We start from the raw sequence: 26,775 nt of genomic DNA on the forward strand, positions 1-26,775 counted from the left end.
CACACCAATCACGCTTCTTGTCTGCATCCAATTCCCTCTGCTGCCTGCCCCCATGCAGGAGGACCGGTGGTAGCCCTGCATATGGCACTGCTGTTAGATTTACAAATACAGTCACAACATAGTCCCCCGTTATCAGTCTAATATCAGGCATGTAGAAAAACATTATTCCACAGAAGGAAGAAACTTTATACTGCTATAAAAAAAAATAAAAAAAAAGATGATATTCAATTTGATGGTTCTTCGCATCAAAATTTAGTTATTCATAGTCAGTCCAAAAGTGGCGACATATTGGTCACATTTCTTATTACAGATATTAAGATATTGGAGTTCTAACTTCCAACAGGAGTTTCACTCCTATTCCTGCATTCATCGGAAAACAGATACCTAAAAGGCAGATGATAAAGTCTGCAGTGGAGCGGAGAGAGTGCAGGCACAAGTTTTCACAACAGGGGATTTAACCTGCCAAAAATCACCACAAACACATTTTTTGAGTGGACTAACCATTTAATAAATAAAAAGTTAACGCCAAACTCCAGGAATTCAGCACTTTGAGTATTACCATTAGGTCCAATGAGTTTAGGTTGCAGGCATAATTGCAAAAATTGCAGGCATACCATGAGTATTACCATTAGGTCCAAATTCCTTCCAGAGCTTCAATGCTGCTTGTTTCTTCAAGAGTGGAGTCGCTGGAATGGCTATGCCCACCCACTCTCCCCTCCTGCCCATTCACAGAAGCCCTTGTATTATGTGAACTCATTCTCAAAATACAAAGGCTTCTGTGAATGGGCCACTGTTGTGTGTGCTTCTGTCCTCTCACAGCTGGAGTGTATCCTCCAGGAATGCAATAAACCAGTTACATATTAGTAAAAGATAAGTCTTTGAGGCGACATGCACCTACTTGGACTTAACTCCTAGTGTGTCTGCTTTTTTGCAGAGTTGCTGAATTTCTTGGAATTTAGCTTTAAAAGAAAACCTGGTGCTGAGACATGTATGGCAATGGCCTTTCCCGACCACCTCCTGAAAATGCTAGAGGCCTAGGTGCCTCTGGCAATACTTTCTAAATCACTGACCCAAAACAAGCCTGAAGCAAGTAAATCAGAATTAAATAAAAACTACAGATCTGCAAACTTCCTCTAGGTTGGTAGCTTAATGTGCTGAAGCTTCCCAACTAGAAAATACAATATGGCTGCACATATGAATGTGTTGCAAAGCAAAACACGCTTTTATAATACATTATGCACTGTCAGCACTGAACATAATGCTATAAACCTGCCTGAGAAGGAAACACAAAAAACGCATAATACACACAGGGGGACAGGTTTGGTCAAAACTGTAATTCTCAGAACAACAAATTCCACAAATACCGGCCTCCAGGCTTCTCTGCTTCCTTTTACAAAAAAAGGGCTTTGCTAGATGTCACAGCCCAAAAATCGTTAATCTTTTTCTTTGAATTTAAAGAGAAAAAACAACAGGAGTGACCAATGTAATTTCCTTTGTTTAAAATGGCAATTTCACTTCCATAGAAAAACAAAAATAAAAACAAACACTTTGGCGAATGGAATTCTCGGAGAGAGACCGAATACATTCTGGTGGTTTGCAAAACCCCCAAAAAAAGTTTAAATGTTTTTGTGAATGCCTTTTTTTCAAAGCACAGCCAAAAAACAAAAAACCAACCACCACCACCTAAGGTTCGCAATCCATGTTTCAAAATATATATTACACTTTACTTTGAACCAGCTGGTTCTGGGGAAACCCAAGTATATATGTCTTATGCTTCTTTCTGGGGTTGACGATCAAACCCTGGTCCAATATGTTTGTTCCAGATGAGCACAGCAGTTTGGAATATTCCTTTACATAGTTGAAGGAATGTAACATTTTATTTTTCACCAGGCAGGCTCTCATATTCAAGTTAGATCTGAAGCATGTCCAGGCTGGTGGAAAAGGCCACAAGACTTGAAATAAAGGCTTCCCAGATGAACGCATTAAAAACCTTGTAAAAAAAAAGCCCGTTTACCGGCCTTTGAACATCTTTGCCAAAAGTTTTCAAAAAATAGGCAACCTTAACAAGCCACAAATGTTTTCTTAGCAGCACCTTCAGAACAATTTAAAGAATTAAAATGTATAGTAACACAAAAAGCATATCCCTGATTACCAGACTTGGCTCTTCAATTAGTACAAAATGCTTGTGGTCTTAAATGGTCAATAGTGAGACAATTTAAATAAAAAAAAAAACTGTTATAACAACAGTTATACATAAGGTTTATTGTATCTAATTTTCCACCGTCTTGAGCGGACTCTGAAGAAAAAGTACATAACCATAAGGAATAATGAAGAGGTTATATAAAGGACCACACACAGACTCATATCTATGTTGGAGAAGCCAAGGCCTAAGAAAGTCACCGACGTTTTGCTACTTTCAGGATGGTAGTTGGAATTTTTGCTTTGGTTTGGTTCATTTTGAATCAACTTGTCTAAAAATTCAGGTTTAGGGGGTTTGTGAAGCTTGTCTTTGTCAGAGTTAGAACTTCCAGGACTCTTTGTAGGGAGTTTGTCACTTTTCTCGTCTGCTACATCATGTTGGTCAGTGTTGAGGTCGGCGTATTGCAGGGAGATCTCTTTGCTACTGTAGTGTTGTTTGAGAAAGCCAAAAACCTCCTTTTCATTCCAGCTGTGGACACCACCCACTTCTTCATGGCATGCAGGGCAAAGGTCAGGTGTTGGCCACTGCACTTTTGGGCTTTTTGGGTCTTCACTGGGGGCACCTGCATGAAGAATGGTATGTTAGCTTGATCTCTTTATACAAAATAACAGGAAAAAAATTGTACAATTTTCTAAACCATTAAAAATATTGTCAAAAGCAAAAAAAAAAAAAAAAATCATTTCACGATAAAAAATAAAAAAAACTACTACAATCCTACAGAATCTTTATCAAATGGGGACCAACAACTGTGTCAATATCGTACAATTACAATCTATGCAATAAAACATAATTTGAGTCAATGCTTCAATGCTCTCTCTTATACAAAAGGGGATACTTACACAAAAATGGTCAGTTTCAAGCTGAGGGGGGGGGGGGGGGGTTTGGTCTGCTTTCCAGTAATAAATTGCTTAAATGTGCAATCAAATTGTGCTTGAGATACCACACATTTATAGAAGATATAGTGAACTTGTGTCCTCTGAAGTGCCAAATATGTACTGAACCAAACGACAAGGGAAAAAAAAAGTTCATGTCTGTTGCAGCATTTGTCAGCGACAGAGCAGCCAAAATAAAAACGCACAGATCAGGAACAAGGAACGTAACTTGCAGTCAGGAAGATGTGTCCTTTTTCTTCTGTTAGATCTTCTACTAGGTGAAATCCATGTTACCTCCTCCCTGTAATCTATCGGTCTTGCATGTAATAATAGAGCTAAAGACCGGTACACACTAATAATTTATTTTCTTTCAACCCAGCGGGTTGAAAGAAAAAAAAAAAAAAAAAAAAAGCCAGCTCTGGTCAGAGTAACTGTACTAATGACCCAACATCGATCTCCCCCGCTGAGCTGCTGTGTTCTGACGGGGGGGGGGGGGGCTGGTGACCGCCCCCCAACAGAACACTCCGATCAGAGCTCTCAGCATTTTTACTGCAGCAAAGTTGCGTTTTCTCCCCAGACCTAATAATCCAATTGTTTGGCATTATTCATGAATTACATGATTTTTAAGTCCAATATATAAAAAAATTTAAGAGATGACACCAAGTGCATGTTGGTTCTTTTGTTGATGTTATCATTGCCACACTTAACCACTTTAGCCCCGGGCCTGTTTTTCAGAGTCGGTGTTTACGAGACAAAACCATTTTTTTTTGCTAGAAAATTACTTAAAACCCCCAAACATTATATTTTTTTTTTTCTAACACCCTAGAGAATAAAATGGCAGTCATTGCAATACTTTTTGTCATACCGTATTTGCGCAGCGGTCTTACAAGCGCACTTTTTTTGGAAAATATTCACTTTTTTAAATAAAAAAATAAGACAACAATAAATTTGGCCCAATTTTTTTATATATTGTGAAAGATAATGTTACGTCGAGTAAAATGATACCCAACATGTCACAATTTAAAAATTGCGCCCGCTCGTGGCATGGCGTCAAACTTTCACCCTTAAAAATCTTGATAGGCGACGTTTAAAAAATTCTACAGGTTGCATTTTGAGTTACAGAGTAGGCCTAAGGCTAAAATTATTGCTCTCGCTCTAACGATCGCGGCGATACCTCACTTGTGTGGTTTGAATACCGTTTTCATATGTCGGCGCTACTCGCGTATACGTTCGCTTCTACGCGCGAGCTCGTCGGGACGGGGCGCTTTAAAAAAAATTTTTTTTGCTTTTAGCATTTATTTTTATTTATTTTAGAATTTTTAACACTGAAAAAAAAAAAAAAAATGATCACTTTTATTCCTATTACAAGGAATGTAAACATCCCTTGTAATAGAAAAAATCATGACAGGTCCTCTTAAATATGAGATCTGGGGTCAAAAAGACCTCAGATCTCATATTTGGGCTTAAATGCAAAAAAAAAAAAAAAAAAATTTGGAAATGTCATTTTTTCAAATGACAAAAAAAAAAATAATGTTTCTTTAAGACGCTGGGCGGGACTGACGTTTTGACGTCACTTCCGCCCAGCAGAGCTATGGGGACGGGCGAAGGAGATTTTTCCTTCAGTCTCGTCCCCGCTCAGCTGCCGGATGGTCGCGATCTCCTCCGCCGCTACGGTAAGCGGCGGAGGGCGCGGGAGAGCGGCGGGAGGGACCCTCTCCCGCCACCGATAACGGCGATCTCGCGGCGAATCCGCCGCAGAGACCGCCATTATCGTTAACACGGCCGCCCACAGAAGAGATGAATATCTCGATTGTGGCAGCAGCTGCTGCCGTTACCGAGATATTCATCTCTAAAGTGAGGACGTATAACGACGGTGGGCAGTTGGCAAGTAGTTAAACGGTCACTAAAGGAAAAAATTTTTTTTGCTGAAATGACTGTTTACAGGGTATAGAGACATAAAAGTTAACCGATTCCTTTTAAAAATGATTACAAATAGATAAAAAATCAATCATATAATGTGCCTGTAGGTTAGTTTCACTTTTAAACCGTTTTCATGTTCCTGTAAACTAGAGACACACACAGAACAAAAACAAACAAATCCAGGGCAGTGTTTTGTTTTTAAAATGAATCTGATTGGTTCTGTTAAGTTTTAGACACACAGTAATGACAGCTTAGACCTAAAGTGAAAAGCTCCCAGTACGATGGTTGTAAGGAAAAAGACAACCAGAAGACTGCAGTAAAGTAAAGTAAAGGAAGCTATTTAGCTAAAAAAAAAAAAAAAAAAAAATCCTTTAGTGATCTTTTAAGCCTGGTACACAAGTTTTGTTTCATTCAACCCAAAATGATAGATCGCTGAACTAATACAAGGAATGTATGCACAGCGATCTTGCCTACTGTGCTGTTGTGTTCTGACAGGGGGACTGCCTCCACACCAGAACACACCGGTCAGAGCTTGCATCCATTGGCTACAGTGCTGATTGCACGCAGTTTTTTCTTTGACGCGGGTCGAAAGTCATTCGTTATGGTCCAACCGACCGTTTTCGGACAACTTTCAGCCCTTCATTAGTGTTGTAATGAGAACTGCAAGGGGACCTTTTTGTAAATTTTGTGCCTGCACAAAGTGGAGTCCCGGCCTCAGTAAGTGGCCACTACCTGGCCCCCATCGCTGGTACAAACGCAGTGATGTCTACTGCAGATGGATTTACCACAAACAGCAGCTGCACTGATTTGGGAAGGACTTGTGTACTAGTATTTAATGGAATGGCTGCAGTTTGATACAAATTCCTTTAGCCCAAAACTATTTTATTTACATACCAGCCAGTCGATTATTGACCACATTGTGTTTTTGCCATAGCCACATGACTGCTTCTTCTGCTGTTTTTACAGTGTCCAAAGACTCTTTAGCCATGGCTTCAAAATGCTGTGCACACTCACGACAGCTGAAAAAATCCCGAATATACCGCCTCATGACCTTCAGAACAGCCAGCGCGTCACTTTCAAAAGCTGGGGAGAAACAAAAAAAATATATATATATTAAATCACAACAAAACTAGGAAAAGAGCACATCACTAGATAATTCATCATTTAGTAACATCAAATGTACAAAGTTAGACAAAAAAAATAAAAATAAAACATTTCTACTAAGTTATTACATGTGAATTTTAAGTACAATTGGTATAAGAATCTATAAAATATAGTTCACTTTAGCATCCCCTAATGTCAACTACAGCAGCACATTGGGAATGGGGAGACATGCTAATCAGATTTTTTTTTTCAATGAACATTGCTGCTGGTCCAAAGCAACTAAAGGAATAGCTCTGATAAGTGGGGAGCTGCTTCAATGATGGCACAGGAGGTGGGGGCAGTGACCACATGGAGTCGCTTAATGGTAGCAGAGAAAAAGGGAAGTCACAGTCCTGGCTATGCGGTCTCAGACTGCCTGGATCACAAGAATTTCTGAACATTAGAAATCCTCTGGTGGCTAAACATTCACATATGTGTAGTTCAGTTTTCCCGAGCTCGGCTATCAAGCCATGCAATGAAGAATGCACTGTTCTAATGCCGATCTAGATTCCAAGGATGCTGTTGCCCGATTGCCAAAAGGAGAGATACTGCAACTTCTACAATGCAGCAAGTCTCAAACAATATGGCGGCGCTTCCATTAGCTCAGGTAAGGCCTCATTGTAATAAATGTATGAATGCATAATGGTTAAAAGCCTTTACGATGATCCATAGACAGAATTGCAGATTGTCACCTGCATCACTACTGAACAGATGTCCCCTTTCCATTAATAAAAAGGGCCACAATAGGGATTGCTACAACATGCTATCGTAAACCAATGCTATGGAAGCCACTGGAACGATCAGCTGCCAGCTTGTCTTCCATCTAATGGCCTGGCATACTGCCAGTGCCCACTTTAGTCATATCAATATTTAACATCCTTGAAGCAGTAATGTTTTGCTGTGTCTTATCAGGAACGGAGGTGGGAAAGATGAGAGGGATGGCCAGTATCAGGATTCTGGAATAGAGACTTTGGTTTCAGCACAGACAAAATAGGCTTGATAGAGAGATAATAAAGTAGTTGGGTACACAACAGGTAAGAAGAGAGCCAGAGCACAGTGCTGTTCCTATACACACACCATTGTCAAAGTATTGGGACACCTGCCTTTACACCCACCTGAACTTTAATGGCATCCCAGTCTTCGTCCATAGTGTTTAATACGGAGTTTGCCCAACCGTTGCCGCTATGATAGCTTTAACTCTTTTGGGAAGGCTGCCGACAAGGTTTAAGAGTGCATCAAGTTCCTCCACTCCAAACTCACTCATCCATGTCTTTATGAACCTTGCTTTGTGCACAGTGATGTTTTAAACAGGAAGGGGCCATCCCCAAACTGTTCTCACAAAGTTAGGAGCATGAAATTGTTGACGCCTTAAGAGTTCCCTTCACTGGAACCAAGCCCAACTCCCGAAAAACAACTCCACACCATAATTCCCCCTCCACCAAATGATTTGGACCAGTGCACAAAGCAAGGTTCATAAAGACATGGATGAGTGAGTTTGGGGTGGAGGAACTTGACTGGCCTGCACAGAGTCTTTACCTTAACCTGATAGAACACCCTTGGAATGAATTAGCGCGGAGACTGCGAGCCAGGCCTTCCCGTCCAACATCAGTGCCTGACCTCACATATGTGCTTCTGGAAGAATGGTCAAACATTCCCATAGACACACAGCTAATCCTTGTGGACAGCCTTCCAGGTAAGAGTTGAAGCCGTTATAACTGCAAAAGGGTGGACAATCTCAATATTGTACACTATGGGCTAAGACTGGGATGCCATTAAAAAAAGTTAATGTGCCTGTAAAGGCAGACGTCCCAATACTTCTGAAAATATAGTGTATACTAGAATTTTTATTTATTTTATACTAGTAACGACAGAGATCAGTGACATAGTGGGACTGCGTTAGTGCAGCGGGCAATCTGACACAGACTGGGGGATCCGACTGACACTAATACAGTGATAATATTATACACTGTCACTGTACTGATGACACTGGCTGGGAAGGGGTTAACATCTAGGGTGATCAAGGGGTTAAATTAGGGTTGCCACCTTTTCACACCAAACCCGAACACTTTGGCTCCACACTGCAATTATTTTTTAAAGGTGGATCACTATGGACTCTGACGTAAGTGGGAGGTTTGGTGAGGAGAAACCCCTTGACACCAGATTGTGTAAAGGTGAGTGTGCCAATACTTTTGACCATATAGTGTATATCAGATAGCTCCCTACCACTATTGAGAAACTAGGTATATTAAATAGATATTTTGTGTGTGTATATACACACACACACACACACACAGTGGGGTAAAAAAAAAAAAGTATCGGCTTCAGATGCTTCAGTTACCTTTAAAAATTCCATGACTATTTCTGGAGTCTAAAAACACAGAAACGCAAGAAAACCTTTTATCCATGTGCCCAGAGAAACCAACACAGAAAAATTCAGCCTACATTGGTATCTAGTGAATTGACTGCCTTTTAATAAATATGAAGCAACTCAGTAAAGTGATCGGTCTTAAGCGATTGAGTAGGTCATGTTCTTTTGAATTTTGATGTCACTGGTTTCATGCAAAATAGACTGTGTTCTCTTTAATATGAAGTCTTGGTGTCTTATTGTCACTCTTAAAATTGCTAAGATATTGGGGCATGATCACAGAACCAAACGTTTTGTTGCAAATAATCAATAGGGTTGCAAGAAAGACGCAGAGAGAAAAAAAAAGGAAGAAAGATGCAAATTAACTGCCAAAAGATTATTCCAGAACTGCAACCTACCTGGAGTACTCAGAAGTACAAAGTGTTCAGTGCAGAGACATGGCCAAGGTTAGGAAGCTGAAACCCAACCACCAATGAACACACATAAGTTGAAATGTCAAGAGTGGGCCAAAAATAAATAAATCTCAATACAGATTTTTCAAAGTTTTTATGGATTGATGAGAGTGACTCTTGGACCAGATTGATGGGCCTGTGTCTGCATCCATAACTGGCACAGAGCTCCGCTTTGACTCAGATGCCAGCAAGGTGGAGGTGGGGTGCCAGTTTTTAGAAGACACTTTCTTCAAGCAGTGGTATAAAAAAAAAAAGACCGCGATACTTCTGCAGGACAATGCTCCATCACATGCATTAAAGTACTCCACTGCGTGACTAGCCAGTAAAGGCCTTAAAGATGAAAGAATAGTGACATGGCGCCCTTCCTCATCTAACAAACCCTATTGAGAACTTGTGGGCAATTCTTAAACTAGAGATTTACAGTGAAGGAACAATTACACCTTTCTGAACAGTGTCTGGGAGGCTGCGATTGCTGCTGCACAAAAAGTTGGTCAACAAAAACTCTCAGACTCCATGAATGGAAGGCTTATGACTTATTGAAAAGGAGGGTGGCTATATTGGTCACCGATTTTTTTTTGTTATTTTTAAAATGTCAGAAATGTTTATTTGAACATTTTGAGTTTGTTTGTTTTTATCTGTTAAAGTGAGAATAATAAATAATTGACCGTTGTATAATAATTCTGTAAAATGATGTAAACAAGGCAGACCGTTGTTCTGACAGGAAGAGAGATCTGTAATTCCTGCTAATCAGGAAGACAGATCTCTTCCTCGAGTCAGTCCATCCCCCACACATTTAGAAAGCATTCCCTAGAACAGGGGTACTCAACCTTTTGGAGAGAGGGCCACTTAAGACACTTGGTAACCGGTCGCAGGCCACAATGAGCGAAGCGGGTGGATGGCAGGTCCATGTCTGCTCTGTATATGCAGAGCGGACAAGGACACAGCCCACTATACTCTTTTTTGTGGATTGGATGTAAGACACAAGTCTGTTTACATCTGCCACTGCTTAGGGGGTGAATGGAGGGTCCAATTGGGTCAGACTGACTGTGTGAAAGGGGCCCAAGGCTGCTTTCAGACAGATGCGCTGCAGTTTATGCTCAAACTCGCAGGTAATAACAAAAGTCTACGGCTCAATGCAGGTAACCCGAAGGTGCACTGCTTTGGACCTCCGGATCAGTTTAAAAGCAGCCCAGTAACCACTGCAGAACAGATATGTGCATATATACACTGTGATTTTAGTAATAAAACGGACCTTTTATAACAGTATTCTATTCCATCCCAGAGCAGGAGGTCGCGGGCCACATAAGAGGGCTCCGCGGGCCACATGTGGCCCCCGAGCCACTGGTTGGGCACCCCTGACCTAGAAGTACACTTAAACCTTTGTTCGCCCCCGATGTTAAACCCTTCCCTGCCAGTGTCATTTATACAGTCACAGTGCTTTAGCACTGATCACTGAATTGGTGTCACTTGTCCCCAAATTGTCACTTTGTGTCCGATTTGTCTGCCGCAATGTCACAGTCCCACTAAAAATTGCCACTTTTACTAGTAAAATTAAAAATGGCATAAAAATATCCCATAGTTTGTAGAGGTGATAACTTTTGCACAAACCAATCAATATACGCCAATTGGGATTTTGTTTTACCAAAATCATGTAGCAGAATACATATTAGCCTAAACTGATGAACAAATTAGATTTTTTACATATTTTTAAAGCAGAAAGTAAACAATGTTTTTAGTTTAAAAATTGTCGCTTTGTTTATAGCGCAAATAAAAACCACAGGAGGTGATCAAATGCCACCAAAAGAAAGCTCTATTTGTGGGGGACGGGACATAAATTTTGTCTGGGCACGTCGTCACACGACTGCACAATTGTCAGTTAAAATAACAGTGCTGTATCGCAAAAAATGGTCTGGTCATTAAGAGGGTAAAACCTTCCAGAATTCTCTTTAAAACCGAAAAAAAAGAAAAAAAAACACTATAGTTTAAATATATGGTTATTGGTAGAATATTTTCTATATTATAATGCAGAAATAATGAATTTTATCTCTTCGGTTCTACAGAACATATTACTACATTGTTTAATAAGCACCAAATGCACTCTCCTCCGCTCCAACATGTCATGCCAATGATTGAGTAGACATACATAAATAAAATGTTGGATGATGCGATTAAAGCAGATTAAAAACTGGCATTAAAGAAATGCTGCAAAACAATTTTTAGAAAGAAAATTAAATCACCCAATAGCTCAAAACACAGACGGTCAATTCTTTTAAGAGGGAAAAGTACCTGAAGCCAAGAGATTTATGAATGCCCAACTAGAGACACATAATGAACACCGTTCATAGAGAAATAGCAATTACATTTTAATGAAGTATTTATTCTGAACTTGTCCTTTTCTACAACGATTCTAAAAGTAAATGGAAAAGTTTTAATTGAACCCATGGCAATCTAAAAAGGAGTTATTTTTCAAAACTATAATTTTGTCAGAAAATACACGGTTCTATTCTTTTAAAAATTACGTTTGAGCTTTTGAAAACCAAAGTCCCCTTTCCATCTTCAACAGACCTATTCATAGCATTCATTTTTAAAATTATATATTTTCAGTTCAAAATTTTTATTGGTTTTAATAATATTTAACCGATACAATGCAAATGGAATATATATATATATATATATATATATTATATATATATATATATATATATACACATACACATATACATATACACACACACACACACACACACACACACACACACACACACACACCCCGTGTTTATCGGCGTATACCGCGCACTTTTTTGTCCTGAAAATCAGGGCAAAATCGTGGGTGCGCGGTATACGCCGATACCCGCGCCGAGTTTGAATACTGCGCCGACATATACCGAGCGCAGTATACTCGTGTATTGTCGGGCAGTCTCGGCTCCTCCCGCGCTGACGTACAGGACGTCAGCGCGAGAGTAGCCGAGCATTGCCGACAATACACGAGTGTACTGCGCTCTGTATATGTCGGCGCAGTATTCAAACTCGGCGCGGGAAACGAGCGGCGAGGACGCCGCAGAAGGACGCCGGACCCGAAGAAGAGGACACCCGAAGCCGCAGACGGACGCCGGACCCGACGAGGCCGCCGTGCAAGACACCAAAAATGTAAGTACAAAAAAACTTTTTTCCCACCGGATTCGGTCACCGATTTTTTTTGTTATTTTTAAAATGTCAGAAATGTTTATTTGAACATTTTGAGTTTGTTTGTTTTTATCTGTTAGGGGTGCGCGCTATACCGCGATAAATACGATATATATATATATATATATATATATATATATATATATATATATATATATATATATATATATATATATATAAATAATCGTATTTATCGCGGACTTCAAGCAGTCATTGCCAGTAAAGGATTCTCAACAAAAAATTTAAGATGAACATTTAATTTTTTAGGATTATAATTCATTTGTCCAATTGCATTTGAGCCCCTGTGTATAAGAATGGTTGCAATTCCTAAAATTTGTACTTGAAACTTATGTTCAACCCCTTGAATTAAAGCTGAAAGTATGCACTTCAAAATCATTTGGATTGTTTAGTTATTTTATTCTGGATGGAGATAGACCAACACAAAGTGGCACATAATTGTCAAGTGGAAGAAAAATTATACATTTTTTTTAACATTTTTTTTTTTACAAATAAATATCTGAAAAGTGTGGCACACATTAGTATTCAGCCCCCAATACTCTCAATTAAAATCTAGTGGAATGTAAACATCAAGTGTGATAGTAATAGGCATTGACAGGTATTCTCCTCTGCACTTCAGAGTATTCAAAACGCCAAGATCGGCATTTTTGAATACTTTTTTTTTTAAACTGGCGCCTTTAAGATACCAGTAATTGGGGTAGTGATGTCATGACATTGCGTCCGGATTACTAGATCCGAAAGCAGCATTGGCTTTGTTCGGTCTTCGGCCAGCTGGTGGAGAGAAAAGAACGGATGCCTCCAATGGTGAAGTACAGTAAAAAAGGGGGGGGGTGCTTTATGTATAAAAATGGACTCAATAAATAAATAATGATGCAGAAAATGTATAGGACGCGGCGTACACAGCGCCGTCTTACGTCTCTCTGCTGGCCTCCGGCTTATGCAGGTGTCACGTGATCTTGAATCCTTACGCCGTTACGTCACGTACCTCGTGACTTCATCAGGCGATTATTATTGCATTATTATTTATTGATGTAAGAGTTCATTTTTATACATAAAGCACCCCCCCTTTTTTACTGTACTTCACTATTGGAGGCATCCGTTCTTTTCTCTCTCCCCCTGACTCACATGGAGCATTGAGCACCCCTACAGGTCCAATTATTCATTTGAAATTGGTACCAGCAACAGGTGTAAGAAGCGGCTATAGAGGACACCATTGGGAAGGAGTGAGATTTATACCCTCGGGATAAGCATACACCCCCGCTATATGCCATTATATAGTAGCAACGAGGTGAGAGTTCTGGGAGACTGATTATGGATGCTTTTTATAACGTTTAACCATCAGCCATTTTTGAGAAGACTACCTCTCCAGTCTATTGAGACCATCATACTCCTCAGTTTTAGGACATTTTAACATTTTTTCTAGACACCATTTATTTATCCATTCATTTATTTTGTATCCATTGTTGGATTCACTGTCACTTTGTGATTTAGGTTTATTGTGCTGTATCACTGTACAGTTTCACTTTGTATCAGACTCACTGAATGGTTATGTTATTGACGGCTATGCTATGAGCGTTTGTTGACACGAATTGTAGTAGTTTGCACTACTGTTTGGAGCGCTTATGACATTTTTAAATTTCATCAAAATTAGCCTTAAAGTGGTTGTAAACCCTTATTTGTCACTTTTACCTACAGGTGAGCCTATAATACGGCTCACCTGTAGGTATCAAGAATATCTCCTAAACCTGTATGGTTTGGGAGATATTCCCCCCGCAATGCGCCGCTGATTGCAGCGGCGCATGTGCAGGGGGGATCCTCGGCTAAAGGACCGGCATCCACCGGACCTTGCCGAATTTAAATGTCCCGCGCGCGCCGCTCCAGCCAATCACAGCGCTGGAGCGGCGATACCCGGAAGACACGCCGGAGCAAGATGACATCTCGCTCGGCGTGAACCAGGTAAGTGTTCCTCACCTCGTTCAGACTCCCGAGGTAAGTATTTCATAATCAGCCAGTATGCGGTGCATACTGGCTGATTATGCCTTTTGCCTTGCAGGTTTAAAAAAAAAAAAAAAAGTTTATGCGGTTTACAACCGCTTTAAGCCTGATACACACTGAGTTGAACGAAAAAAAAAAAATCAGCTCTGGTCGGAGCCTCTGTGCCAACTATATGAAGTTAGAATAGCGATCTGCCCCACTGAGCTGTTGTGTTCTGACAGGGGGATGACCCCCCGCCAGAACACTCCGTTGAGCGCTCTCAGACATTGATAAATACAAAATTAGAATTTCACGTATTCCTTCCAAGCACATAAAGGCATAAAGTTGGAACAGGTTTCACATAAGCACACTGCATGTGCAGAGTACGCCAACATTTAGTGAGAACCAGATTCTCCCTAAAGAAAAAATGAAGGCGTTGCATGTGAAAATAAAATGTTGCTTGTACACACCACTTCCTTTATTACCCAGAATCCTGCAGCAATGGGCTAGGTCTGAAGGAGTTAAGAGACAAAATGGCTCACTCTCTATATTCTTAAGAGCCTGGATGGATCTTTCAGCAACATCTGCCATGTATCATGGAGTAATCCTCCCTGCCTTCTTCCTCGCCAACTACTGCCATTCTGGGTTACCCTAATCTCTAAAGTGGACAATAACCATTAAAGCCCTACCTGGTGCTGGCGAGGATTAAAGGGCCGCAGGCTTTTTATTCGATGGGATTTAACAGAAGATACAAGGAGAGGAGGGGAGAAAACAAGCTCCCCAAGACATAATCCAGCAGACTCAAAGTGACCCAATTCTTTTAACGTAAGAAGTACTTGTCAGATTTCAGCTGTGGCGAGATATAGTCAAGTGCGGAACCACTTAGAGACCAGCAGCGTGGCGCCTTTCACACCAATAAAAGTGTTTGTGAGACAGTGACTTAAAGACTTAACCCTTTCCAAGACAAGAAATATTACAAACAAGAACTTAATCCTGATAGAATTTTAGAAGCATTAAAATCCCAACCGTGAAAAACAAGCTGTTTTTAATGTTGTCCTCGTATCAAACTGCCAGATACGTGTGCATAAATTGGACATTTAGCTCCTTTGTGCAGCCACTTCTTCATAGCACTTAGCACTAGAAAGAAGTAGCTCTGAACTAGGAAAAAAAGCTCTTTAGAAGCCAGTCAAAAAATGTATAATAATTTGCAACAGGGTTATAAAGCAAACATGTAGGACTTGTCTGATGAGGGTCACGTGCCCTCCATATCTGAAGTACAGAATATTTCACCTTCTTTCCAGTAGGCCAGCAAACTGCAGGTACCGTAGAATTTACTTTAATATCATGGAATACCTATTCTGTGGTTCAGCTTTGTGGCTTCCCAGGTCACACCCCATAGGACTCCGCACAACCATTTGCGTCCAATGAGTCAGCGGACCCAGGAAACCGCAGCAGACTCCAAAGATGCGCAACTTTAAGTGCCACTTTCATGTGATTTTACACTCTGGCACTTAAGTCGCATCAAAGTAGTGCAGGAATATTTTCAAAGTCACATACATTTTCAATGGTTTCCATTGAAATTAATGAGATGACACTTGTCATGCGACTATGTGTCCAAAGTCACATAGGTCATACGTGTGTGTGAATGGAGCCTAAACCAGCATGTTGCGTACAACAAAAGGTCGGCCAAAAGTGCAAATTCTTTTTTTTTCTGCCAAACGTGCATTTAAAATATATATTTGGCAAATTAACCGCTTGCCGACCAGCCGCCACAGTTTTACGGCGGCAGATTGCCTCCCCTGCGCGAGAGCACGTAATATAACGTCGGCTCTCGCGCAGGCCACTAGGGGTGCGTTTGCGCCGCCTCCCCGGACTCCCGTGCCCGGTGGGCGCGATCGCCGCCGGGCACACACGATTGCTCGTTACAGAGCGAGGACCGGGAGCTGTGTGTGTAAACACACAGCTCCCGGGCCTGTCAGGGAGAGAAATGCTGATCTTCTGTTCATACAATGTATGAACAGAAGATCAGTAATTTCCTCTAGTGAGGCCACCCCCCCTACAGTTAGAACACACCCAGGGAACATAGTTAACCCCTTCCCCGCCCCCTAGTGTTAACCCCTTCACTGCCAGTGGCATTTTTATAGTAATCCAATGCATTTTTATAGCACTGATCGCTATAAAAATGCCAATGGTCCCAAAAATGTGTCAAAAGTGTCCGCCATAATGTCGCAGTACCGGAAAAAAAAAAAAAAAAAAAAAGCTGATCGCCGCCACTAATAAAAATACCATAAAAATACCCCCCATTTTGTAAACGCTATAACTTCTGCGCAAACCAATCAATAAACGCTTATTGCGATTTTTTTTACGAAAAATATGTAGAAGAATACGTATCGGCCTAAACTGAGGAAAAAAATGTTTTTATATATTTTTGGGGGATATTTATTATAGCAAAAAGTAAAAAATAGATTTTTTTTTCATAATTGTCGCTCTATTTTTGTTTATAGCGCAAAAACTAAAAACCGCAGAGGTGATCAAATACCACCAAAATAAAGCTCTATTTGTGGGTAAAAAAGGACACCAATTTTGTTTGGGAGTCACGTCGCACGACCGCGCAATTGTCAGTTAAAGCGACGCAGTGCCGAATCGCAAAAAGTGCTCTGGTCTGACCAGCAATATGGTGCGGGGGTTAAGTGGTTAAGCATGAGCATGTATCCTTTATTTTCTCAATCAAAAATGTTATTGAAGAAGTATTAAAAAAAAATCTTCTGTGGTGAATGTTTGAAAAAAAACTGAATCTTGAATCTGTATGAGAATGTTGGTAGTAGGAGTCAATTAAAAAAAATGAAAGTATGTGTTCCTAGAATCAGACAAGTCAGAGCAACCAATCATATTTGATCTCCTTAAAAATAAGGGCAGAACTGCAACCATATTGACCTGCATTGTGCATATTTTACACCATTTTCAGATATCATACACATAAATGTCCAGTCATCATTGTATAATGTGTTTTATCCTTAGTGCTCGTTAACCCAAGCTCGCATAATACCACTGCTTGGTATCCATTTAATTATTGACCTCCAACTCTGAGGTGGCACCTTTAAAGGAGTCCCCCATAATTCAGCCAGTCAGCAGTATGTCAATAGGAATAGCTTGGACTGTTGCTCCAAATGGCTTTCTGTGTAATCAATGAATAACAGTATTTCAAAAATCAAATAATGAGGAAGGGGTTAAAGAGAGTGACCTGCAGTCAATTACGATGCTGTATATCACAGGAAACAAAGTGCAATAAGTTTCACCACCATTCCTCAATACTCATAATTCATGGCCCTTCACCGAGCAATTGGAGGAACTGGTGACACTTGCAGTGGGGATGCTATAAGAAATGGGACAATATCACCAAGATTTTTTTTTTTTTTTTTTATTATTTTTTTCTTCTTTTTTAAACATGTTTGATACGAGTTACATTTTTTAGATTTGGCATAAAAAAATCTTGCTCTCTAGAGCCAACAATTAGGCCTACAGTATGTATTTCAGCACATATCTTGTTTTGCATTTGCCTTTCCTCAATCTTACAGAAAAGCTACCCCCCTTCTTGCCACAAACCTTAAAGTGGAAGTAAACCCTTCAATTTCATAGTTACAAAAACAGTTAACATTCCTGGCATGCCGGAAATGCTAGCTGTCACACGTAAATTACGTTTGGGAGCCACGTTGCACGACGCAGTGCCAAACCGCAAAAAGTGGCCTGGTCTTTGGCCAGCCAAATGGTCAAAAAGATCTCAACATTTACACTTAAATGCAATAAAAAGAAAAAAAAAAAAATCTTTAAAGACCATTGGGCGGAAGCAACGTATAACAACTGCGGCTGGTCCGCAAGTGGCTAAAAATGCCATTGAGAATAAAAAAACTCACTGCCAAGCTACTGGCGTTTTTATAACATTATTATAACGTCCAGTATGCATGAGGCCTAAGAATAAATAAAGCAGACTTTTTACAGGAGGATGCTTAAACCTGCTATAATGAGGATGTCAGGAGGAGGTACAAGGCTGAACAAATCATGTAACACAAGGGGTTGTTCATGTCTCAGACATCAAGCCTTCCTCAAGAAGGGACTCCATTGGAGCAAAGCTCTAGAACTTGAAACACCATGAGGGCTGAAAAATGACAGAACGCGACACACTATTAAAGGTTCAGAAACACAGGTGAAGTGAAATGGAGAAACTAAAGGGGGCACCAGATGTACAGAGGGATGTTCTAGAATGCACAATCAGCCCATACCTGAAGAAATGAGGGTGTACCTTCACGTAGAGCGATTACAAGACCTACGCGACAGTCAGGATCTAAAGGCCTAGGGCCCCCGTCTGCAGAAGTAGATGTCGGAAAAGGGTGGGAATTCAACTGACCTCTCCCTTTCTACAGCAGTTCAACGTGCAGAGTTTATACAGCTTGTCTGAGATTCAAGAAAGCAGGTGGTGGGGAGCTGAAGTTGCGCTCTGTAGACCTTAGTAAGAGCTGATTGGAGGAAAGGGACACATCCTCCTTCACATAGAAAACAGGAACAGAGCCGAGGCCGTCAATCACAAGCTGTATGTGGAAGCTCCCCCTTGCCCCATCACCTTTTTTCTTTTGGTGTCAGGAAAATGTGTCAGAAGTAGCAGAGAAACAAGGCAGCAGACAAAAATTACAGTTAGTGCTCAGCTCCTTGCACAAATAGAGCAAGCTGCAATGGTGGGGACAAACAGTGGTAATAATGGGAAATGTTTAACTACCCTATAACGGACTGAAGTAATGGCACTGATGGAACATTAAAAGGGCGGGAACTTGTAAATTTATTATTTACTATGAGTATTCTATTTAGGCATCGGCAAATACTCTGTATCGGTCCCGATACCAGTATCGGTATCGCGACAACCCTACTCTTGACTGTAGGGTTATGTTCTGTCTATTAGGAGAGGACTAGGCAGACATGTTAATGGTTAACATGTAAACTTTAGCAAAGCTGAAACAGCCCCACCCAAGGGGCGGTCCCTCTGGTCATAACCCCTCTGCCCTGAGCAGCTCAGTTCATCAAGAAGCAATTCAAACTAAAAAAAAAAAAAAAAAAAAAAAAAAAAAGGAGGGGTGGGTGCTGTGTCCGTCCATGGACTTAAGAGAAACAGGGAGGTCCACCGAGCAGCAAACCCGTGCAGACGTCCCCCCACTCGAGAGTTGGGCGGGGGCAAACCTTTATGCTGTCGCAGATTTGTTCGCAGGCTTGTTTGGCTTGTGAACCCAGCAGGCCCTTTGTCGGTCTGAGGAGGTTTACCTGTGGGACCTGACTGACGAAAATACCACTTTTGCGCGTAAAAAGAGGGCCCCGGCCTGCGACGTGGCTCTTTTTCTTTTCTGGACTGAGGGAGGAGCGTACTCTTACCCCCCATGGCACCCTTTATGATGTCGTCCAGGGAGGCACCAAATAGCCTCGCGCCCCAGAAGGGCAAATTTGCCGGAGCGTTCTTGGAAGTTTGGTCTGCAGACCAGACCTTAAGCCGAATCAGGCGTCGCAAGAACCACCGCAGATACTGAGGCTCTGGAGATCAAGGGAGCTGCATCCAGGGCGGCATCGCAGACATACTTGAGGCCAAGCACTAACTGGTCAGCCAGTTTCACGCAGCCCGGAGGAGCATGATGCTCTTCCAACTCCTGGTGCAATAGTCTTGCCCATTCAGTAAGTGTCTGTGACACCAGTGCCGTAGCCAAAATAGGCCGCAAAGCTGAACCCAGCATAGAGAAAAAGGACCGACCTACCGATTCAGACCTCCTGTCAGCAGGGTCCTTAAATGCAGGGTTCCCTCAACCGGAATCGTGGTTGCCTTGTTCAACCTGCATACCGGGGGTCCACAACGGGGGAAGATGCCCACTTTTTTAAAAAGGCTCTCCTTAAAGGTGTAATGGACCGCCAGACGCGTAGGGACCGCAAAGGCCCCTGCGGCCCATTCCTTGTCTATGAACTTATCAAAAAAGGTCACATAAGGAAACACTTTAGCAGTGCGGGCCTGCTTGTGGGACCCAAAAGGGACCGACCCCTCAGCAGATGTCCCGGCAGTATCCTCTAGCTTAAAAGTGTCCCGCACTGCGGTGATAAGTGCTCCAACAAGTGCCTTGTCCTGCATTGACCCGGACCTCGAGTCCTCACTGTCCAAAAAGGTCCTGGTCCGCATCCTCCGATACCTCAGAACCAGGGCCCTGGGCCGCAGCTGGGCCCAAGTCAGCGCTATCCCCAGGAGATGGTGGGGGGAGGGGGCAATTTTTACCCCCCTTTCGCCCACACACCACTTCCACCCTGGCAACAAATGATACCAGGACTGCCGACCAAGTGTCCACAGGGACCGCAGGTGCACCGGTTGTCACCACTGGAATGTCTGGGGAAGAAGCGACAGCTTCTGACGCCATGCTGACCCGCTCACCTGACAGCCCTCAGAGACTAATGTCAAGGTACAAGTGCACAGAAAAAAAAAAAAGGAGACCCACCCTTTTTGCTGTACTGACCAAAAGGGGTATCCCAGGGGACTCACCAATCTGACAAGAAAGCTGCACAGCGCTGCGGTCCGCTCTCCTTTACACGGTGTGTGTCTGAGGTAAAACTGCGCTGTTCGCGCCGTTCAGAAAGTCCCTCCAGCACCGGAGGCCAAAACCTGTAAAGAAAAACACACCAAGATGGCCGCCTCAGGAAAAAGCGCAAGCTTCTAGAAAATGGCCGCCAGCTGTAACTGTCTGCATCACAGCGCGGCTACAAGAAAATGGCCGCCAGGCAAATTCAATAGCAGCAGCACGGCTACAAGAAAATGACGCAGATTTAAAGAAAAACGGTACAGAGGACACTGAGGTGGACGAGAAGGCTGGAGAAACATGGTGGCCCCCGAGCAGAAGACTCCCCATGGCAGACCACCCACACAGAGAGCGGGCCCAGAATACCCCGCAGCCCCCAGCCAGGATAGGAAAAACAACCCCCTCAGGTACATCCCAGGTCAGTCACAGCATGGTGGAGGAGGGAAGAGACGGGAGGAGAGGAAAAGGAGGACTCGAGACCCCCTAATTGACCCCCCTAGGAAAGCCCAGCTGTTCCATCCTGCCAAGACAGGAGGAAAAGTACTTAACCGTCCCTGCAAGGACTGCTGGCGAGTCCCTGACAGACCCACTTTCGAGCAGTACAGAGTAGCTGTTGGCCACGGCCCACTGTGACACAGACAGCTAGCAGCCTGGTCATATGTGAGCCCCGGAGCAAAAATCTCACCGGCCACCCCTGGAGCAATGGGGTATGCTGTGGCCGACCCAGCGCGTAGCTAAGGCCTGCTCACGCTCGATGGCCGAACTGTGGGGACTAAAAGGATCTATATTATCCAGCCCGTCACCCAGCCGGCAGTTATTTGAAGATCTCAGGATCAAAAAAAAAAATTTGAAATCTTTAAAAATAAAAAGTTATTTAGGACCATGGCCCATAAGGGAGTCCTTCTCTTCTAGGCAGGAAAAAAAACTGAGCTGCTCAGGGCAGTGTGAGGGGTTATGACCAGAGGGACCGCCCCTGGGTGGGGCCGTTTTAGCTTTGTTGAAGTTTACATGTTTTAACCATTAACATGTCTGCCTAGTCCTCTCCTAATAGACGGAACATAACCCGACAGTCAAGAGTATAAGAAATCTGTGTCCGTCCATGGACGAAAGAGAAAAATGTTTTAATGGTAGCGTTTACAGAAGTCCAAACTAGAAATAATGCTCCGCCAGACCTAGTAATCTCAAACCATGCAGAGATTTTTAGGTTTATGTTTATATAAAATAATCTGGCTAGCAGTAACCATAACTTGATTTCATTTTATGTAAGCTGCAAAAAAAGCACATACCGGAAAGAATCAAACTTAATTTTGAGACCGCACATTTTCCAAGGCCGAGGGCTGCTCTCCAAGATTCAGACTGGAAGGGAATATTATCAAAGAACACAGAACAGAACAGAAATGGGAATGGTTCAAATCGACTGAGCAAAATATATTTCCATGAGCAATACATTTAAAAGGCAAGTAAAACATAGTATAGGGCTATACCTACTGGATAACTGCTCAACAAATAGTCCAAAAATAGCTTTAACAACAAACAGTCACAGTACACAAGTCTAGCACATTCCAATAACCCTTGGGTAAGGGAATAAACCATAGAAACAAAAACGGATACAAAATGGAAGCACAAAACTAGCGTTGAATGATCACTTTGATAAACTGACAAATAAAATAAAAATCCGCACACTCAGATCTTACAATAATTGACAAGTATATCACCAGGGAGGAACAGCAAAAGAAATAGAGTTAACATCAGCTGGTGAATTGGCGTCCCAAGTGCATCTAAACCAGGGATGTCAAACTATTTCATCGCAAGCCAAATTGGCAGTATGGTTGCCCTAAAAAGGGCCGGTTGTATCTGGGTTGCGATACGTAAACATGCTGGGTTCAAGAGTACATTATGTACAGAGTATAGAACTCAAAATAATGCTCTGTACAGAGCTCAGGCGTGCGCTGTGTACAAAGCGAAGGGTTCAGGAGTGCGCTATGCATAGAGTGCAGGGTTCAGGAGTGCGTTACGTACAACGGTCAGGTGTGTGCTTTGTACAGAGTGCAGGGTGCAGGGTTTAGGGGTGCGCTATACACCGTGTTCAACCCCAATCCCGAGGCTTCCTTGCATCTCTATCTTGTCTGGCTCTAGTACCTCCCTTTTTACGTGGCTTAGCCTCACCTTACAGGAAGTGGAAGCAGAGGGTGAAAGTTGGAGGTGGCAGAATGGAGTTCCGCCACATTCCAGCTATAAAACTGGGTGCGAGGGCCTTATGTTTGACATGTGATCTAAACAGTCTCAGGTATCCAGATGGCAGCACTCCTGCACCTGTTGGTTCCTCCTGTGGCCAGAGAGAAACAGCAAAGGCTCTGTGCTTTATCCGCTGCCCAAAGTCAGAATGTGTATGGCGTGCAAGACAAGCTATACAATTCAGGCCATGCTCACAGCTGTCTGGAGGTGCAGGTGGCCATGGGACTGAGGGGGAGAGTGGTTAGCGATCGCAGAGCAATGCCCGACACGCCCCTGTATCCATATCAATGCATTTTGGAGCAAATCAACAGCAATTCATACAAGAGCTCTACAATATAAACATGATCACATGATTAACAGCTTAGCCCTTTGAAGGCTGTTGAAGCTAAAGCCCCATGACATTGCAAAAAAAAAAAAAAAGTGTACTCAGCAATGCAAATCAGACTTTAGGGTAAATTAAGCACTTCATTGATCGTGTACAAAAAGTGAATCATGTAAAACTAACGTAAACGCATTTTTATCAGTTCATAAATAATTTATAAATATAATAATTAAAAATGTCCAAATGAATTATTAGTGCAAAATTTGCAGAGAGACATTTGTTGACCAAGTGACCTTAATTGAGTAACCCCGGATCTGCACTTGGTTACCCTGCGCCTTAGGTCTTTGGTTTACATAAGCTTTAATAATCACCAGCGTTATGAGAACCTGCTGTAAATGGGAGAAAAAAAAAAGGCTAGATGGCATCAGTATTACTGAACAAAACAGACCAATATGCAGTAAACCATAGCAACCACCTGTGGTCTGGGAACTTGCTTTAGATAACAATCCAATATGTAGGTGTCTCATAGAAAGAAACCAACTAAGAAACCAGTAGTTCTGGGTTACAGAAATGTGCATAGTGAATGGTCTCTTTTTTGCCCCCATTTGCTCTTTGCAGAACCCTCACACTAATGGGAAGCAAAGAGTATCTTTTGAATCACTTAAAGATAGAGCCTAAAATTTAGACTATAAACTTGCATGTCCCCAATGCCTTCTGTTAAAGTGGATGTATACCCGATTCATGAAATTTGAGCTGCGCACAGATCTGTAGTGTTTTCTCATCTGTCTTCAAAGCCCCAAGTCCTATTGCTTTCTCCAACTCGGTTCTTCAGTTATCAGCCTGAAAACTTCTGACAAGATCTCCAACTAAGATAAAAGCAGACTGAATTTTGTATTGTGGGAGGTTGCTATAAATAGATTAGCAGAGGGCTCAACTACTGGATTCATAGAACGGCTCTTCAAGTCACTGCCTATGGGGAGAGGGGGAGTCTGCTTTTTCTCCAATCAGCTGTCTAGGCTGTATGCCCAGACTTCACTTCAGTGTTGAACAGGAAGAGAAAATCTCTAAGGCCCCGTACACACGACCGAGTTAATCGGCAGAATTCAGCCAGAAACTCGATCGGAGCTGGATTCTGCCGAGAAACTCGGTCGTGTGTACACTTTTCAGCGAGGAAGCCGACAAGGAACTCATCGGGCCAAATAGAGAACACGTTCTCTATTTCCTCGTTGTTCAATGAGGAAAGTTGGCCCACCGAGATCCTCGGCGGCTTCAACACTGAACTCGACGAGGAACTCGATGTGTTTGGCACGTCGAGTTCCCTCGGACGTGTGTACGTGGCCTAAGACGATCTGCACTTTCTAAAGAATAAATAAAGCTGATAACAGCAGATATACATGTAAAACTTATGTAGGGAGATTGATTTCATCCCTGTGTATCATCTGAGACTGTTCACTTCACTGGGTATATATGAGGGTTTGCTAACAATAATAAGTTAGTAATCCATACTTATAACAAGTGTGATGAGATAAAGTGCTAAATTACTACAACACCTATTGGTAATAAATGATCTAGTACAGAAGTCCATTGTTGCAGTACTGTCACTGCCTATTTTATACCGACCAGTCCTGTGCCAAACATAATAAAATTACTTATAATCTCAATGAAGTAGATAAGTCCAATAAATGCATGAAGTGATGTTAAGAAAAGAGTCCATAAACAATCCTTAGTGATTAAAGACAGATGCGTGCTCCTGATCAAATCAGAAGTAATCCACCTTCACCATTTAGACTGATATACACCAGAAGTGAATGAATGTAGATGGCTCCTTACCGAATGGTAATGCTCCTTACTTTGATACCAAAAAAGGAGACATATATAGCTTTTACAGGCAGACCTGTGTAATCAGATGCGTCTTGGCAATAATAATTCTTGCGATCAGAAATATCCCAGTTGATGCATGTAAAATAGAATAGTGCCAAACATAGAGTAACTTGTTTATTAAAAGGATAAAAATGTATAAAAGGGGAGCCAAATGGCCGCTTACTGTTTGAGGTGCCTCAAACCCGGCACTGAGCGCACCCACCCCCCACATATACCACTGTTATAATCAATTGATTATTTTGGGTTGCAGCTGTAGTTCACTTTTATTTTCATTTTGGCGCGAGATATAATTTACACATATATGAGGGTTTACATGCACTTTAAGGCAAGGAAAGGTGGTGTAAAAACAAATGAATTCTCACCAGTATTAGCCAAGGCTTCAGGTCGTGTGGCACCATGCATGGCCAAACTGTGAAAGATTTTCCACAAGGAGCAGGGGTATCCTCTCAGCTGGGATCTGCTGCCTTGACAGCCCACCCATTGAATGTGGTTTGTGAGGAAGATTCCAGAAATCTGTAAAATGACAAAATTTAAATGTTTATGTGCATGCCCCTGTTTTTCAAAATCTCTTTTTTTTTCCACTACAGACAAAATACAAATTTATTTTGTTCCATCAAACTCAGTGGCTATCTCACAGCATCTGGATTTCCAATCTACTTTAGGCTTAAAGTAATTGAAGCTGTATCACTGAACTTGGGACAACAATTGAGAACTGTCCGTGGTACTTTATATATTTGTACTAAAAACGACAATTTCCAGGATAAGCTTTCAGTATTTCCTTCTCGGTACAAGAAGTTTGCAAATCAGTACTGATGGAAAAAGAAAATATGGACAGCCGCACTCCGCACTCATAGCTGACAACTATAAAACATTACATCTAATATATAGCAAACTTTCAAAGACATGTGATCAATGCTAACCCCTGATAGGTCAAAACTAATTAACCAATGGGGTTGCCAGATCTGAATCCCTAACCACAATCATCTGTGTGTGTGAATAGGTCTCAGAAATCACTGAGATTTAACCCTGGAATATCTGGATTATTGGAAAATGTATGAAAAAACAAATATAATAAAGGTTTCTCATATAATTTTTTTTAGTGATCTCCGAGACCACAGATGATTGTGGTTAGGGATTCAGATCTAGCAACCCCATTGGTTAATTAGTTTTGACCTATCAGGGGTTAGCATTGATCACATGTCTTTGAAAGTTTGCTATATATTAGATGCAATGTTTTATAATTGTCAGCTATGATTAAGCACTAATTTATAGTGCGAAACGTGTCAGCTGTTTTACTCCCATGTGGTGTGCTGTGACTTGTAGTGCATTTTTCCTTTTTTTAAATAAAGACAACCATCAAGGTTTTTTGGAGTGCGGCTGTCCATATTTTCTTTTTCCATTTGTTGCCTTGTGCATTGCCAGCACCCTTGATCTCCTGAGACTACACAATCCACCTGGAGCGGTAACATTCTTTCTTGACAATCAGTACTGTCTGGACTGAGAAGGGAACACAATGAAAGCTTGTCCTGAAAATTGTAGTTTTAGTGAAAATATAAGCCGAGTGGTGCTGTGCTGCTTAAACAGACAACGATAACTGGAAATGCTTGTGGAGTAGCCACATTC

General features: G+C 41.8%; 1 protein-coding gene across 1 annotated transcript in view; it reads right to left on the reverse strand.

Moving 5' to 3' along the window:
- Positions 1-483: 483 nt before the first annotated feature.
- QSOX2 (quiescin sulfhydryl oxidase 2) overlaps positions 484-26,775 on the reverse strand; it is a 70,370-nt gene continuing 44,078 nt past the window's right edge. Inside the window, exons 10-12 of the mRNA XM_040324131.1 lie at positions 25,515-25,665; positions 5,887-6,075; positions 484-2,762 (exon numbers count right to left, since the gene is read on the reverse strand). Of these exons, the coding sequence (XP_040180065.1) occupies positions 2,248-2,762; positions 5,887-6,075; positions 25,515-25,665 (855 nt within the window). The 3' untranslated portion in view covers positions 484-2,247. The remainder of the gene's footprint in view (positions 2,763-5,886; positions 6,076-25,514; positions 25,666-26,775) is intronic.

This window comes from Rana temporaria, chromosome 9 (genome assembly GCF_905171775.1).
Source record: "Rana temporaria chromosome 9, aRanTem1.1, whole genome shotgun sequence".
NCBI classification, from domain to species: domain Eukaryota; kingdom Metazoa; phylum Chordata; class Amphibia; order Anura; family Ranidae; genus Rana; species Rana temporaria.